General features: G+C 49.9%; 1 protein-coding gene across 3 annotated transcripts; it reads right to left on the minus strand.

Annotated features, from left to right (window-relative positions):
* Positions 1-5,533: 5,533 nt before the first annotated feature.
* TCF23 (transcription factor 23) lies at positions 5,534-9,758 on the minus strand. Of its 3 annotated transcripts, XM_054547722.1 has the most exons (4): positions 9,489-9,758; positions 8,479-8,721; positions 6,053-6,154; positions 5,534-5,948 (listed from the first exon to the last, which is right to left on the minus strand). In XM_054547722.1, exons 1-4 carry the CDS (start codon positions 9,708-9,710, stop codon positions 5,931-5,933), a joined length of 585 nt encoding a protein of 194 aa, XP_054403697.1. In that variant the 5' UTR covers positions 9,711-9,758; the 3' UTR covers positions 5,534-5,930. The 3 variants fall into 3 exon arrangements, with proteins under 3 accessions (XP_054403697.1, XP_063569569.1, XP_002812239.1); XM_063713499.1 differs by lacking the exon at positions 9,489-9,758 and having other exon boundaries at positions 5,540-5,948; positions 8,479-8,853; XM_002812193.2 differs by lacking the exon at positions 5,534-5,948 and having other exon boundaries at positions 5,975-6,154.
* Between the last annotated feature and the right edge of the window lie 4,976 nt (positions 9,759-14,734).

Raw genomic sequence — 14,734 nt, forward strand, 5'->3', positions numbered from 1 at the left:
TACCTTCACCAGCTCTGTGTTTGCAGGACCACCTCGTGATCACTGGCTTGTCTCCTGAGAAGCTGAGGAATGTTGTGCTGGGGTACAGCAGACAAGGAGGCCATGACTCTGGCCTGCACAGCCCATCAGGGAAGCAGCCCCACCTGTGTCCTCCAGGAGACCTCCCTGTGATATTGACTCAGGACCCCACCTCTGTCTTCACTGTGCCAGGCGCTCCCCCTCAACCCAAGTCCTCTGTCTCTGGGTGGAGTAGAGCTGCCTCAGTACAGGGATGAGCCGGCGGGCAGGCCAGGGGCTTTCCTCGACAAGCTATTCTAGAGTTGATGTTCTCATAATTTTTGTTCTCAGGAACCCTTTACATTCTTAAAAAAAGTAGGACCCCGAAGAGCTTTTGCTTATGTGGGTTATATCTATCCATAACCATCACATTATAAATTAAAATAGAGAATTAAAAAAAATTTATTTTAAAATAACACTAATTGATTAACCCATTTTATGTGAACTATATAACATTTTTATGCAATATTATTATTTTCCATATAAGAAGAAAATATTTAGTGAGAATGGCAGTGCTTTACATTTTTTGAAAATATCTTTAATGTCTGTTGTAATAGACAGCTGGAGTCTCTTATCTGCTTCTTCATTCCATTTGTTGCAATATCACATGTCATGTGGCTCCTGGAAAATTCCACTACACTCTTGAGAGAGTAAGAGTAAAAAATATAGATAACTTCTTTTTTGTTTGTTTGTTTGTTTGAGACAGGGTCTTACTCCTCTTGCCCAAGCTGGAGTGCAGTGGTGAGAAGTGGTAAGAACACAGTTCACTACAGCCTCGACCTCCCAGGCTCAGGTGATTCTCCCATCTCAGCTTCTTGAGTAGCTGGGACTACATGTGTACACAACCAAGCCTAGCTAATTTTTTGTTTTGTTTTGTTTTTATTTTTTTGAGATGGAGTCTTGCTCTGTCGCCTAGGCTGGAGTGCAGTGGTATGATCTCGGCTCACTGCAACCTTCACCTCCGGGGTTCAAGCGATTCTCCTGCTTCAGCCTCCTGAGTAGCTGGAACTACAGATGCCTGCCACCACGCCCAGCTAATTTTTCTGTATTTTTGGTAGAGATGGGGATTCACCTATTGCCCACGCTGGGCTCAAACTCCTGACCTCAAGTGATCCGCCCTCCTCAGCCTCCCAAAGTGCTGAGATTACAGGCGTGAGCCACCATGCCCACCTTGTTTTATTTTTTTGAGACGGAGTCTCGCTCTGTCACCCATGCTAGAGTGCAGTGGTGCGATCTTGGCTCACTGCAACCTCTGCCTCCTAGGTTCAAGCGATTCTCATGCCTCAGCCTCCCAAGTAGCTGGGATTACAGCTGCCACCACACCTGGCCAATTTTTGTATTTTTAGTAGAGACGGGGTTTTGCCACGTTGCCCAGGCTGGTTTTGAACTCCTGGGCTCAAGAGATCCACCTGCCTCTGCCTTCCGAAGTGCTGGATTACAGGTGCGAGCCACCGTGTGTGGCCTAAAAATATAAAACTATCAAAGTAGTTTTGGCTACTTAGACCACCTTAAGGGCCTCGGAGACCCCCAGGGTTCCTAGACCATACTTTGAATGCCTCTGAGCTGGAGCAGGAGTTAGCAAACTTCTGTTAAGGGCCAGAGAGTAAATATTTTAGGCTTTTCAGTCTCTAGTGCAGCTATTTGATTCTGCAGTGCTATCAGGAAGGCAGCCATAAATAACACATAAATACATGGGTGTGGATGTGTTCCAATAAAACTTTATTTACAAAAATACATGGGGCTGGGTTTGGCCCACTGGCCAGTTTGCCTACCTTGATCTAGAATAGAATAAGCTTTTAGGCACCCTGGGTTTAGGGCTCATGCCACAAAAGGGAGAGGACAGTGCCATCTGACTCACCCTAGCCAGGCTCCTCCCAGAGGAAGAGAAAAGGAGTCTCAGAGAAGGCTAGATCCTTTACTTCTGTAGTTCCCAATTTGGTAAAATCCAGTGTCCACTGTATTACTTAGAAATCACTGGGCCAGCCGGGCGTGGTGGCTCACGCCTGTAATCCCAGCACTTTGGGAGGCCGAGGTGGGCGGATCACAAGGTCAGGAGATCGAGACCATCCTGGCTAACATGGTGAAACCCCATCTCTACTAAAAATACAAAAAAAAAAAAAATTAGCCAGGTGTGTTGGCAGGTGCCTGTAGTCCCAGCTAGTCGGGAGGCTGAGGCAGGAGAATGGCGTGAACCCGGGAGGCGGACCGTGCAGTGAGCTGAGATCATGCCACTGCACTCCAGCCTGGGCGACAGAGCGAGACTCCGTCTCAAAAAAAAAAAGAAAAAGAAATCACTGAGCCAGCTCTGCTTCTCCCATAGCCCCATCTTTTTTTTTTTTTTTTTTTTAGATGGAGTTTTACTCTTGTTGCCCAGGCTGGAGTGCAATGGCACGATCTCAGCCCACTGCAACCTCCACCTCCTGGGACCAAGCGATTCTCCTGCCTCAGCCTCCTGAGCAGCTGGGATTATAGGCATGTGCCACCAAGCCCAGCTAATTTCATATTTTTAGTAGAGACAGGGTTTCACCATGTTGGTCAGGCTGGTCTTGAACTCCTGACCTCAGATGATCCCCCCCCCCTTGGCCTCCCAAAGTGCTGGGATTACAGGCATCAGCCACCACACCCAGCCCTGCAGCCCCATCTAAGCCTCCACCCTGCCATCCTGTTCCTCAGAAAGCACATGCTCTGTGGAGGGAGCCAGCAGGGAAGTCTTGTTCCCCACCTCTACCTCCATCCCAATCCCAAGTCCTGGGTATGGGGCAGGTGGTGCAGGACATTTCCTCCTCAGCTGGTGGTACACTGTTTTCCTGGGGATGAAGGGAAATTGGCTTGGGGTGTGTGTCGGGGTTCTCCGGATAGCATGGAGCTTCTCCTGATAGTAGAGTAGATGGGCCTGATAGTAGAGTAGAGCAGGTGGGCCAGGCCAGTCCCCTGTGGAGCAGCTGAGGCTCCAACTCCTGAGCCAGGCCACCCTAGTGTCATTTGTCATCCATGCTCAAATGTTTTCATCCATATTTTCTTTTATTTCTTTTCTTTTCTTTTTTTTTTTTTTCCCGAGATGGATTATTGCTCTGTCGCCCAGGCTGGAGTGCAGTGGCGCGATCTTGGCTCACTGCAACCTCTGCCTCCCAGCTTCAAGCAATTCTCCTGCCTCAGCCTCCCAAGTAGCTAGGATTACAGGTGCCCACCAAGACATCTGGCTAATTTTTGTATTTTTAGTAGAGAAGGGGTTTCATCATGTTGGTGAGGCTGGTCTCAAACTCCTGACCTCATGATCCGCCCGCCTCAGCCCCCCAAAGTGCTGGGATTACAGGCATGAACCACCGAGCCTGGCCGTGTTTTTCTTTCTCATTGCAGAGACAAAGAGGGTTACTCCTGGTTCTGGTTCATTCACGCATCCAAGTCTTGACATGTCTCAAGGGCATTACTATGCTTGTCAGGGAGGGAGGGCCCAGTCCATCCTCTGGTTATTCCCATCCATCCCCTGGGCCTTCCCTTGGCTCACCCTGCCCCCTGCCAGGCCCCTTTGCTTGCTGGCCTGACGGGGCTGGGTCTCTGTGGCTGGAGGAGATGGCCTCTGCCCCACCCCCCACGACTGTCCTGGGCACAAAGGAGAACAGCTTTGCCTGGAAAGGGCCCAAGACAGCCTGAGAAACTTGTAGTGATGGGACCTGCCTCCTGCAGCCCTCCACCTGCGTCATGCTTCCGGTGCCCTCCTTGTCTCCACCAGGGCCATGAGGTCACCCCTGACGGCTCTAATGTTACTAGGCAAAGGCCTGAGTCTGAGCAGGACAGGGTGGGGCAAGCTCCAACCCAAAATCTACTCTACTGTCAGGAGAAGCTCCATGCTATCTGGAGAACCCCGACACACACCCCAAGCCAATTTCCCTTCATCCCCAGGAAAACAGTGTACCACCAGCTGAGGAGGAAATGTATCTGCTTCTCTTCCTACCACTGCCGTGAACTCAACCAGGAAGATACTGCTGTTTGGCTTTAAAAATAGAACATTCTAGCTGGACTTTTATGGTCTTGTGAAGAACACTGTGCTCATGCCCTCCCACACCTGGCCTCTGCCCCTGCCTGGCCCTGTCCAGCTGCCCACATCAGCTCTGCACAAGCTCTTCAGGGTCCCTCTGCAGAGACTTGGTTCAAGGCAGATTTACGAGTTCAGCCTTGGCCGAGGCCTTCTCCCCATGGCTCCCGGCCACATTCCAGCTGTTCTCCCACATCCCAGGCAGCTCGGGGCTGGGATGTTCTGTGTCTCTTTTTCTACCTCTACCACAACTGGCTCAGTTGCACCCTCAGCCCTATTTCAGCTCTGCCCTGGCCAGCCCTGTGGAGGTACAGGGTCCTGTCATGCCAGAACCCAGACCCCAACCTTTCCCAGCCTACCCAGAGCTCACTTACATTCATGATGACAACAATGGTGTGTGTCTAAGGATAACCTTGTTGGAACTCTAGTTGGTCATGCCTGTCCCCTCCCACTCTGAAGGGCTGGAATTTAACGGAAAGGTAATTTGTTCCCTGTCTGGACTTCAGGTGCCAGGTTTGAGGCTATATCTGATCTGGAAAGTTATTTTCAGTGTGTGTAGATTCTATGATTAGTCCTCAAGTTATTTCTTTAGGGCCAGAGATGAGTTTCACTGAAGCTATATAACATTTCTGGCACCCCATGGCAGGACTTAGAGAAGGCCCCGAAGGACGATCTCCATGAGGTGGAGCTGGCCCTAGGGAGCTAATAGACTGTAGAAATAACTCCAGAGCCAGGGAAGCCTCGAACACAAATTTTACAAGGAGCCAGTTGAGTGGTTGAACAGTTGAAGGCAGGCCTATCTCATTTTTGCTTGAGGGCAGGTTTCTAACACAATGGAAAGAGAAGACTGTAATGATCACCCCCTATATACCTGATCTTCTCTTAAGGTCCTTCAAGGATGTAATTGATTCTGTCAATATCCTTCATATTTAAGGCCATAAGTTGCTGCTTGGTTCAATTAAGGTAGAATTGCTTCTAGTTAAGATCTCAAACTAGGCATCTGGGACTATCTAAAAGTTTCTCTGGAAACTGGAATGTAAGCAATGCAAGATGTATGGCATGGCTTAACCTGTAGATATAACTCATGTCAAGAAAACAGTGGGGCTGGGCATGGTGGCTCACACCTGTAATCCCAGCACTTTAGGAGGCTGAGGTGGGAGGATCACTTGAGGCCAGGGGTTTGAGGCCAGCCTGGGCAACATATCAAGACCCCATCTGTACATAAAAAGAAGAAAAGAAAAGAGTGGAAGAGTGCAGGAGCTGAGAGAGAGAGAAAATGTAGTGGTGAGGGGCAGCTTCTGGAAAAGCCCATACTACAGAGGCAGGAATCCTGAATTCCTCACTATCTCTCTAACATCAGGTAAGCATCTCATGATGCAGTTAGAAAGCACATTTCCTTCTTCAGTTTCCCCTCTGGCTGTGTGACCCAGCCCAGATCTGTTTACACTTGCAGCTACCAGGAGCCTATCCGGCCACCTGGCTTTCCCATCAGCACCTGGGGCTGGTGCCATCCCAGGCCCTTCCCTCTGCACCTGCCTTTTCGCTATCTGCAGAGGGTTTGTAAAAACCTTAGGGGAAGAAAGCTAGGGTGGTTCCCTAGCTCAACTTTGAGCCCAATTATACCTCTTTCTCTCCCACTTCCCAGTAGCTGTCACAGAAGAGCCATGGGGAAGTCCCCTCCTGGGGACCAAGGAGGAGGCTCTCCAACCTGTGCCCCTCTGGGTACTGTCCATCACAGAAGTGCTACTGCTTCTCTTGGTCTGCATGCTGGAACTTGGGAGTTGAGTCTGGGTCCAGTCTGATGGCTGAGAATCTGGGGGCTGGTAGAAAATCCAGGTCCCTAAGCATGAGTCACAGTCTAGGAGAAAAGGGCGAGTGTGATAATTATTTGTCACCAAGAGCTGGTGAGAGTGGTGTGGTGGAAAGGAGAGCATCTGCCTCTCCAGGGACTTGGGACCCCACCTCTGCATCTCTTGTTCTTTGTCTGGGAGTGCTGGCTGTGGTGGAGTCAAGATCGGAGTACCCCAGGCCTCCAGCATAGAGACGAGATCGCATCGGCCACTTCTGCAAGACACAGATTGGGAAGTGAGAAATGCTGCTATTGCAGCCCTTCGTGGTCCAGGATCCTTGACATCCAAAACCCAGCCTTCTCCAGCATCCCTCCCTGACACCTTCCCCAGCCATCACTGCTCTGATCAGGGTCATCATCATGTACAGCCCCACACATTCTCCTGATCACCCACAGCCTGGATGAGAGACACAGGAGGAGCCATCTGAGGAGGGAGAGGGCCCCAAGAAGAGCAGCCCTCTGTTGGGAGGGAGGTGGACAGAAGATCAGGTGGCCTGGGCAGAGCTGGCAACAGCCAGAGGCTGGGCAATGGGTAGAGCAGCACAGCCAGGAAAAACTCCAAGCTGGGTCCTCCAAGGATTGCCCATCTTTCCAGCAGGAGCATGAGCAGTCCCAGAATACACCAGGTTGACTGCCCTGAGGTCGCCCTCCTCTTCACAACCTCTCCACCTGGGGGCTGAGGGAGCTGTTTCCTGGCCAACTGCCTCACCCCGTGGATGTGCTGGAGTGCTGGACCTAACTGGGCCCTCACTGGTTCATTCTTCAGCATAGTTGTTGATCACCTACTACAAGCAAGGGCCTTGCCTTGGTCGCTATTTTACAGCTAAGGAAACTACTATATCATCCCAGGACCCTGTACCACCACGGACATTTCAGAGCTCCCCCACTTAGTCTCAAATTCGTACATTTTAGCTATATTTGCATTGAAGAAAAAAAATCAAGTTTCAAGACATTTCAGAACTATGACATTTAGGGGAAACAGGTGGTGAAAACTATCATAAAAATAAAGTTGAGAGGTGAGAGGATCACTTGAGCTTAGAGTTTGAGACCAGCCTGTGGAACAAAGTGAGACCTTGTCTCTACAAAAAAAAAAAAAAGAAAAAAAAAAGCCAGGTGTGGTGGCATGAGCTTGTAGTCCCAGCTACTGGGGAAGCTGAGATGGGAGGATTCCTTGAGCCCAGGAGTTTGAGGGTACAGTAAGCTATGATTGTGCTACTGCACTCCAGCATGGGCGACAGTGAGACCCTGTCTCAAAAATAAGTAAATAAATAAATAGTCAGGTGTGGTGGCTCACACCTGTAATCCCAACACTTTGGGAGGCCGTAGTGGGTGGATCACCTGAGGTCGGGAGTTTGAGACCAACCTGGCCAAAGTGGTGAAACTCTGTCTCTACTAAAAATAGAAAAATTAGCCAGGCATAGTGGTGCACGCCTATAATCCCACCTACTCGGGAGGCTGAGGGAGGAGAATCACTTGAACCAGGAGGCGGAGGTTGCAGTGAGCCAAGATTGTGCCACTGCACTCCAGCCTGGGTGACAGAGTGAAACTCTGTCTCAAAAAAAATAGTAAATAAATAAATAAATAAATAAATAAATAAGTTGATACCACTGTAATGTTATCCTCAGAGGGCAAAGATGACCCTTCCTTTTTAACACAGTGCACTCTTCAACCAGCTCCTTATGGCGCTGTCCCTGGAGTCTGTTTAGTGTCTATGAGCATGGGGTCTGAAGTCAGACACTCCTGGGTTCAAACCGCTTTCAGCCTCATAACCTCCCTAAGCTTCAGTTTCCTCGTCTGTAAAGTAATCCTCATTTGGTTTTTGCATGGATTAAAAGACAAAAATACACTAACGTACTTAACCCAGCTCCTGGCCTATCTTTAGCACTCAACTGTTAGCTGTTATTGCAAAGATGATTAATGTTCATTAGACTTTCCATTTTGTACTCTGGAAGAGAAGTAAGGCTCATGTTAGCTTCTATTTTACGTGTAATAAAACTGAGGTTGAGAAAAGTTAGATTGCAGTCTGGCAAGTGGTGCGCGCCTTCCCTGTACTGCTCCCTGCTAACTCCCCCAGCTTGGTTGCTTCTAGAATGACGGTCCCTCAGACCGTTGTTCTCCTGGAGGGCAGATCTCTCCTGCAACAGAAGCCTAGAAAGCACCAAGGCAGGCACAACGGGCTGAAGCTGCATGGGGATCTAGGACTCTCCTTGGTACAATTTCCTTTCCCAGGCCCCAGACTTGGAACCTGCTCCTTTTTTCCCTGTGACTCTAAGAACCCCAGAGTCCTTCCCTCCTCTTCAAGGAGGTGCATTCCCATGAAGCCATTTCCAGCCACACTCCCATGAGAAACCCAGGGTCAGCGCAGCCCCAAGGGTCAGCCTTGGCTCCTCTCCCTCTGAGACAGCAGGAGAAATTGGCCCCGATGTCAGTTCTACACAGGGCAGGGGGCCCAAGTCCAATGTCCCCGTCATTCCAATCCCTTTCTCCAAGGCCCTGGGCATTAAGATCTGCCTCTCAAGTCCCAGGGTTTGTGACTTACCTTGAGAGGGTGCAAGTAGCGGAGTCCACGCAGGAAGGGCGGCCAGGCAGGGCCAGGCAACTCGTGGCCGAGTGTGCGGGTGAGGTGGGCTATGTAGCTGGCGGCGAGCACCAGCACGTCCAACTTGGAGAGCTTGGTGTCGGGCGGCACGGCAGGCAGAGCAGCCTGCAAGGCCAAGAAGGCCTGGCGCAGCGTCCTGACCCGGCTCCGCTCCCGCGCGGCATTCTCAGGACTGGCCTCGCTCTGCACAGAGGGCCCCAGTGAGTGCGTGTGACCTGGACTCCCAACTGCCCTGACTCCTGAGAGCATTTGAGCACAAGGTCTCCCACCAGAGTAGAAGGGTGTCTAGCAGTAGGCACCAGAGGGCCTCTGCCCACCTATGTCATCTTCAGCCCTGCTGCGTTTCACAGCTGAGGAAGTTGGGGGAAGGCCTGGCCAGGGGTCAGATGGGTGCAGGATGGCAGAGCTTGGCTCAGAACCCAGAGTCCTGTGTTCTCTCTACTACTCCACTCATGCCTCCTCAGAGACTTTGTCCTGTCCCATGCCCAATCTGAATCCTGCTTATCAGGGTGTGCTGGGGCCAGGGGGAGTTCAGAGCTACACCCTGTTTGGGAGGGCTGACCCTTGACCTAGCCAGGTCCTGAGATGATGAGGCTGCTGTGGGAAAGAGGAAAGACACAGAACCAGGGGTCAAAGCACACAGGCTGAAGTCCCAGTCCTACCACTGGCTGCTGCTCAGTGACCTTGGGAAATTCACATCCCTCTTCCCGGCCTTAGTTTCCTCAAGAGAAGTGAGTTAGTGCAGCTCTCTGAGCTGCACTCTGGTTAAGACCAGCTCTGATCTATCCCATCCACCCAAAGCATGACGCCTTGGAGTCTAAGGGGCCAGTGTCCCCTCTCTTGGGCAGGAATGGTAATACTGAGTGAGGCTGTGCCATCAGAGGTGGCATCTCCCCACCCTCCAACCCCTTCCTCCCCTGGACCCCTCTGCAGGTGCAGGATTTCCTTACCCTGCCAAGAGCCAGGCCCCCAGCCCTGGTCCCTCGAGGGCCAGGGGTAGCTCTGCTCCATCTCTGGTTGCTCCAGCTTCTTTCTTCCCACGGGTCCGGCCTTGTCCTGCTGAGGCGGCTCCTCTTCCTGTCAGCGCCTGGCAGCAACCGTGCTTTGGCCTGAGTCTGGCTATGCCCCACCCCTGGCATGGCTGGTGGCCCTCTGGCCTTCCTCTGTGACATGCCACCCCACTGGGCTATGGGGCTGCAGCCCACAGAGCAGAAGCACAGTGCCTGAGGAGGCCTTGGACTCAAGCTAGCTGGCTGTGGCTGGTCATCCAGCCAGCAATGTCTACATCCGAGGAAGCTGGCTCCAACTCAGTCCTGTTTGCTCCCTGCTCTGGGAAAACCGCCCACCAGGCACAGCCCCCGCGAAAAGCCTCCGCCTGCCTCCCAACCCGACTGAGAGGTGGGGGTGCTGGATGCTGGGAGTGGCCAAGCCTTGGGAGGAGGCCCATGCTGAAAAAGGCAGGAGGATAGTGGGGAAGAGAGCTCCTTTCTGGCCATGCCTAACCTCAACAGTGGTCCTATGGTGGACCTGTGACTTCCGCTTTGGAGCTCAAGTCCATGGAGAGGACTTGAACCTCCTTCATCTGTGCCAGAAGGCTGCCTGCATACATCCCTGAAAGGCCTTTCCTCCCTTTGCCAATGAACGTGACCTTCCAGCCACAGGGCGCGATTTGCCATGCCCCAAATATGCCTGCGATTTCCACTCTGTGTTTACATTTACCTTTCCACGCCCCAGAATACCTTCCTCCAGCTCTGCCAGGAGGTACTGCCCATTCTTCAGGTCTCCGCCTTTCATTCGTGAAGACTTCAAATCCCGCAGGCCCAGAGCCCATGGGTCCCTGTTTGATTGGTACGACCACAGCCTGGCTAGTTTCCCAACAGTTCAATATTCATAGATTACTGTGTGCCAGGCACTGTGCTAAGTATCTTATTTATTTCTCAGAGCAACCTTTTAAGAAAAAAAGAGACTCAGTTTAGACGTGTGGGAACTGAGATATTGGGAGGTGAAATAACTTGCCCAATGTCAAACATCCGTTAAGTGGTGGGGTGGGATGAAAACCCAAGCCGTCAGTTGGACTTGGAAGGCTACCCCTCACCTGATGCTAGCCTGCCTCCCATGGGTTACTCACACGTCTGTCCCCGTGCTAGACATGAGGTCTCTGAAGGCAAGGACCATGGTGTTCCTGAGTTGCATCACATCCTCCAAGAGCTAGTTAGGAGAAGGCGGGCTGAAGGAATCGTGAATCTGCCACAGCAGCCCCTGCTGTCTTCCAGGGACCTCTGCCTGTAGCAGAATCCAGCCTGATGTCCCTTGTCCCCCATTCTCGAACCTCAGGGGAGATCAAATAAGTAAGGAGAAAGTAAAAAGGTGGATGTACAGTGAGAAAGATATGCAGCCCACCACAGAGAAAGGGAAAAAGAGGCCGGGCGCGGTGGCTCATGCCTATAATCCCAGCACTTTGGGAGGCAGAGGCAGGCAGATCATGAGGTCAAGAGATGGAGAACATCCTGGCCAACTTGGTGAAACCCCGTCTCTACTAAAAATACAAAAATTTAGCTGGGTGTGGTGCCACGTACCTGTAGTCCCAGCTACTCGGGAGGCTGAGGCAGGAGAATTGCTTGAACCCGGGAGGCGGAGGTTGCAGTGAGCCGAGATCGCCTGGGCTCCAGCCTGGGTGACAGAGCAAGACTCTGTCTCAAAAAAAAAAAAAAAAAAAAAAGGAAAGGAAAGGAAGGAAGGAAGGAAAGAAGGAAGGAAGGAAGGAAGGGCCGGATGCAGTGGCTCACGCCTGTAATCCCAGCACTTTGGGAGGCTGAGATGGGCAGATCACGAGGTCAGGAGATCGAGACCATCCTGGCTAACATGGGTGAAACCCCATCTCTACTAAAAATACAAAAAAATTAGCCGGGCGTGGTGGTGGGTGCCTGTGGTCCCAGCTACTCAGGAGGCTGAGGCAGGACAATGGCGTGAACCTGGGAGGTGGAACTTGTAGTGAGCCAAGATCACGCCACTGCACTCCAGCCTGGGCGACAGAGTGAGACACTGTCTTGAAAAAGGAAGGAAAGAAAGAAAGAAAGAAAGGAAGGAAGGAAGGAAGGAAACAACCTGCATGTCCATCAGTAGGGAAGTCATTAAATAAATTTTGGCATTTCCATACTATGAAATAATGTACAGTAATAAAAATAATGACAGACCTTTGTTAAATGACATAAAAAACTCTTCAAAACATACAGTTGTGAAAAAAGCTAGTTGTAGATCAATATATATAGTAAGACCCCAGCCATGTAAAAAAATACACCAAAAAATAAAAAATAGAAATGTAAAGTTTTATGTGCTTATGTGAACATATAGAAAGGAGATGGAAAAGACGTGCATCAGGCCGGGTGCAGAGGCTCACGCCTGTAATCCCAGCACTTTGGGAGGCCGAGGTGGGTGGATCACCTGAGGTCAGGAGTTCGAAACTAGCCTGGCCAACATGGCGAAACCCTGTCTCTACTAAAAATACAAAAATTAGCCAGGTGTGGTGGCAGATGCCTATAATCCCAGTTACGTGGGAGGCTGAGGCAGAAGAATTGCTTGAACCCGGGGGCGGAGGTTGCAATGAGCTGAGATCACGCCACTTCACTCCAGACTGGGCAGAAGAGCGAAACTCCATCTCAAAAAACAAACAACAACAACAAAAACCCCAAAAACTATCCGGGCATGGTGATGCATGCCTGTAGTCCCAGATACTCGGGAGGTTGAGGCAGGAATTGCTTGAACCCAGGAGGTAGAGGTTGCAGTAGGCCGAGATCATGCCACTGCACTCCCACCTGGGCGACAAAGTGAGACTGTCTCAAAAAAAAATAAATAATAAAAACAGTGCAGCTACCCCCTTGCTCCCTCTTGGATCGCTCACTCTGGGGGAAGCCAGCTGCTATCTTAAGGATATCCAAGCAGCCCTGTGGAGATGCCCATGTTGTGAGGAACTGAGGCCTCTCACTGACACCAGGCCTCTCACTGAGGCCACCACGACGTGCCAACCATGGGAGTGAGCCACCTCAGAAATGGATCCTCCAGCTCCAGTTCGACCTCCAGATGACTGCAGCCCTGGCTGTCGGTTTGAGTGCAACCCATGAGAGACCCCGAGCCAAGATCACCCAGCTAAATTGCTCTCGCCCATAGAACTCCTGACTTATAGAAGCCACAGAAGATAATAAATGTTTATTGCTGCTTAAGTTTGGGGGTAATTTGGAAGCAGGTATAGATAACTAATGTAGTATGCGTTACTGAAACCTGTGCATTGTTGTATGAATAAATTTTAAATTTACACAAATGATAATTGTATTAGCCAGGTGCAGTGGTGCATGCCTGTAATCCTAGCTTCTCAGGAGGCTGTTGGGACAGAGGGGAAGATCACTTGAGCCCAGGAGTTCCAGGTTACAGTGAGCTATGATCGTGCCACTGCTCTCCAGCCTGGGCAACAGAGATAGAATCTGACTCAAGCAATCCTCCCACCTATCTTAAAATTACAGGTTTCAAGCAATTAGGCAGAAAATCAATAAGGATATAGATGACGTGGGAAACACTATAAACCTACTAAACCTAACAGACATCAAATAACACTCAACAACATAATGCTACACATTCTTCTAAATTGCACATGGAAGATTCTCCAGAATGGATCATATGTTAGAGTCTCCAGAATGGATCATAAAACAAGCCTCAACAGGCACGGCGGCTCACGCCTGTAATCCCAGCACTTTGGGAGGCCGAGGCGTGAGGATCACCTGAGGTTGGGAGTTCAAGACCAGCCTGACCAACATGTAGAAACCCCATCTCTAGTAAAAATACAAAATTAGCCGGGCGTGGTGGCACATGCCTTTAATCCCAGCTACTTGGGAGGCTGAGGCAGGAGAATTGCTTGTACCTGGGAGGCGGAGGTTGCAGTGAGCCGAGATCGCTCCATTGCACTCCAGCCTGGGCAATAAGAGCGAAACTCCATCTCAAAATAAAATAAATAAAACAAGCCTCAGTAGATTTAAAAGGACTGAAGGCATACAAATAATATTCTCTAACCACAATATAATTAAATTAGAAATCAATAACAGAACTAACTTTTGAAAATTCACAAACATACAGAAATTAAACAACACATCCTTAAACAATCAGTAAGATAAAGAAGATATTGCAAGGAAAATTATAAAATACTTTGAGATGAATGTAAACAAAAACACAACATACCAAAATTATGAGATCCAGCTAAAGCAGTGAAAAAGAAGGAAAATTTATAGCTGTAAATGTTTATATTAAAAAAAAAAAAATGGCCGGGCACAGGGGCTCACGCCTGTAATCCCAGAGCTTTGGGAGGCTGAGGCAGGCAGATCACCTGAGGTCAGGAGTTTGAGACCAGCCTGCCCAACATGGCGAAACCCCGTCTCTACTAAAAATACAAAAAAATTAGCCGGGCATGGTGGTAGGTGCCTGTAATCTCAGCTACTCGGGAGGCTGAGGCAGGAGAATCGCTTGAACCCGGGAGGTGGAGGTTGCAGTGAGCTGAAATAGCGCTGTTGCACTCCAGCCTGGACAACAAGAGCAAAACTCTGTCTCAGAAAAAAAAAAAGTTTAAAAAATTTGAATAAGAGAAAAAATTTCAAATCAGTAACTAACCTCCTTAGGAAACTAGAAACAGAAGAGCAAACTAAACTCAAAGCAAGCAAAAGGAAGGAAATAATGATGATTAGAGCAGAAATAAATGAAATAGAAAATAGTAAAACAGGCCGGGCGCAGTGGCTCAAGCCTGTAATCCCAGCACTTGGGGAGGCCGAGGCGGGTGGATCACCTGAGGTCAGGAGTTCGAGACCAGCCTGGTCATCATGGTGAAACCCCCGTCTCTACTAATAATACAAAAATTAGCCAGGCGTGGTGGCAGGCACCTGTAATCCCAGCTACTCAGGAGGCTGAAGCAGGAGAATTGCTTGAACCTGGAAGGCGGAGGTTGCAGTGAGCTGAGATCGCGCAATTGCACTCCAGCCTGGGGGACAAGAGCGAGACTTCATCTCAAAAAAAAAAAAAAAGAAAAAGAAAATAGAAAAACAATAGAGAAAATTAGCAAAACCACAAACTGGTTCTTTGGAAAGATCAACAGAATTGATAAAACTTTAGCTAGATTGACAAGGAATAAAGGAGAGGGGACTTAAATTATTAAAATAAGAAA

The sequence above is a fragment of the Pongo abelii genome, chromosome 12, assembly GCF_028885655.2.
Source record: "Pongo abelii isolate AG06213 chromosome 12, NHGRI_mPonAbe1-v2.0_pri, whole genome shotgun sequence".
Classification (NCBI taxonomy): domain Eukaryota; kingdom Metazoa; phylum Chordata; class Mammalia; order Primates; family Hominidae; genus Pongo; species Pongo abelii.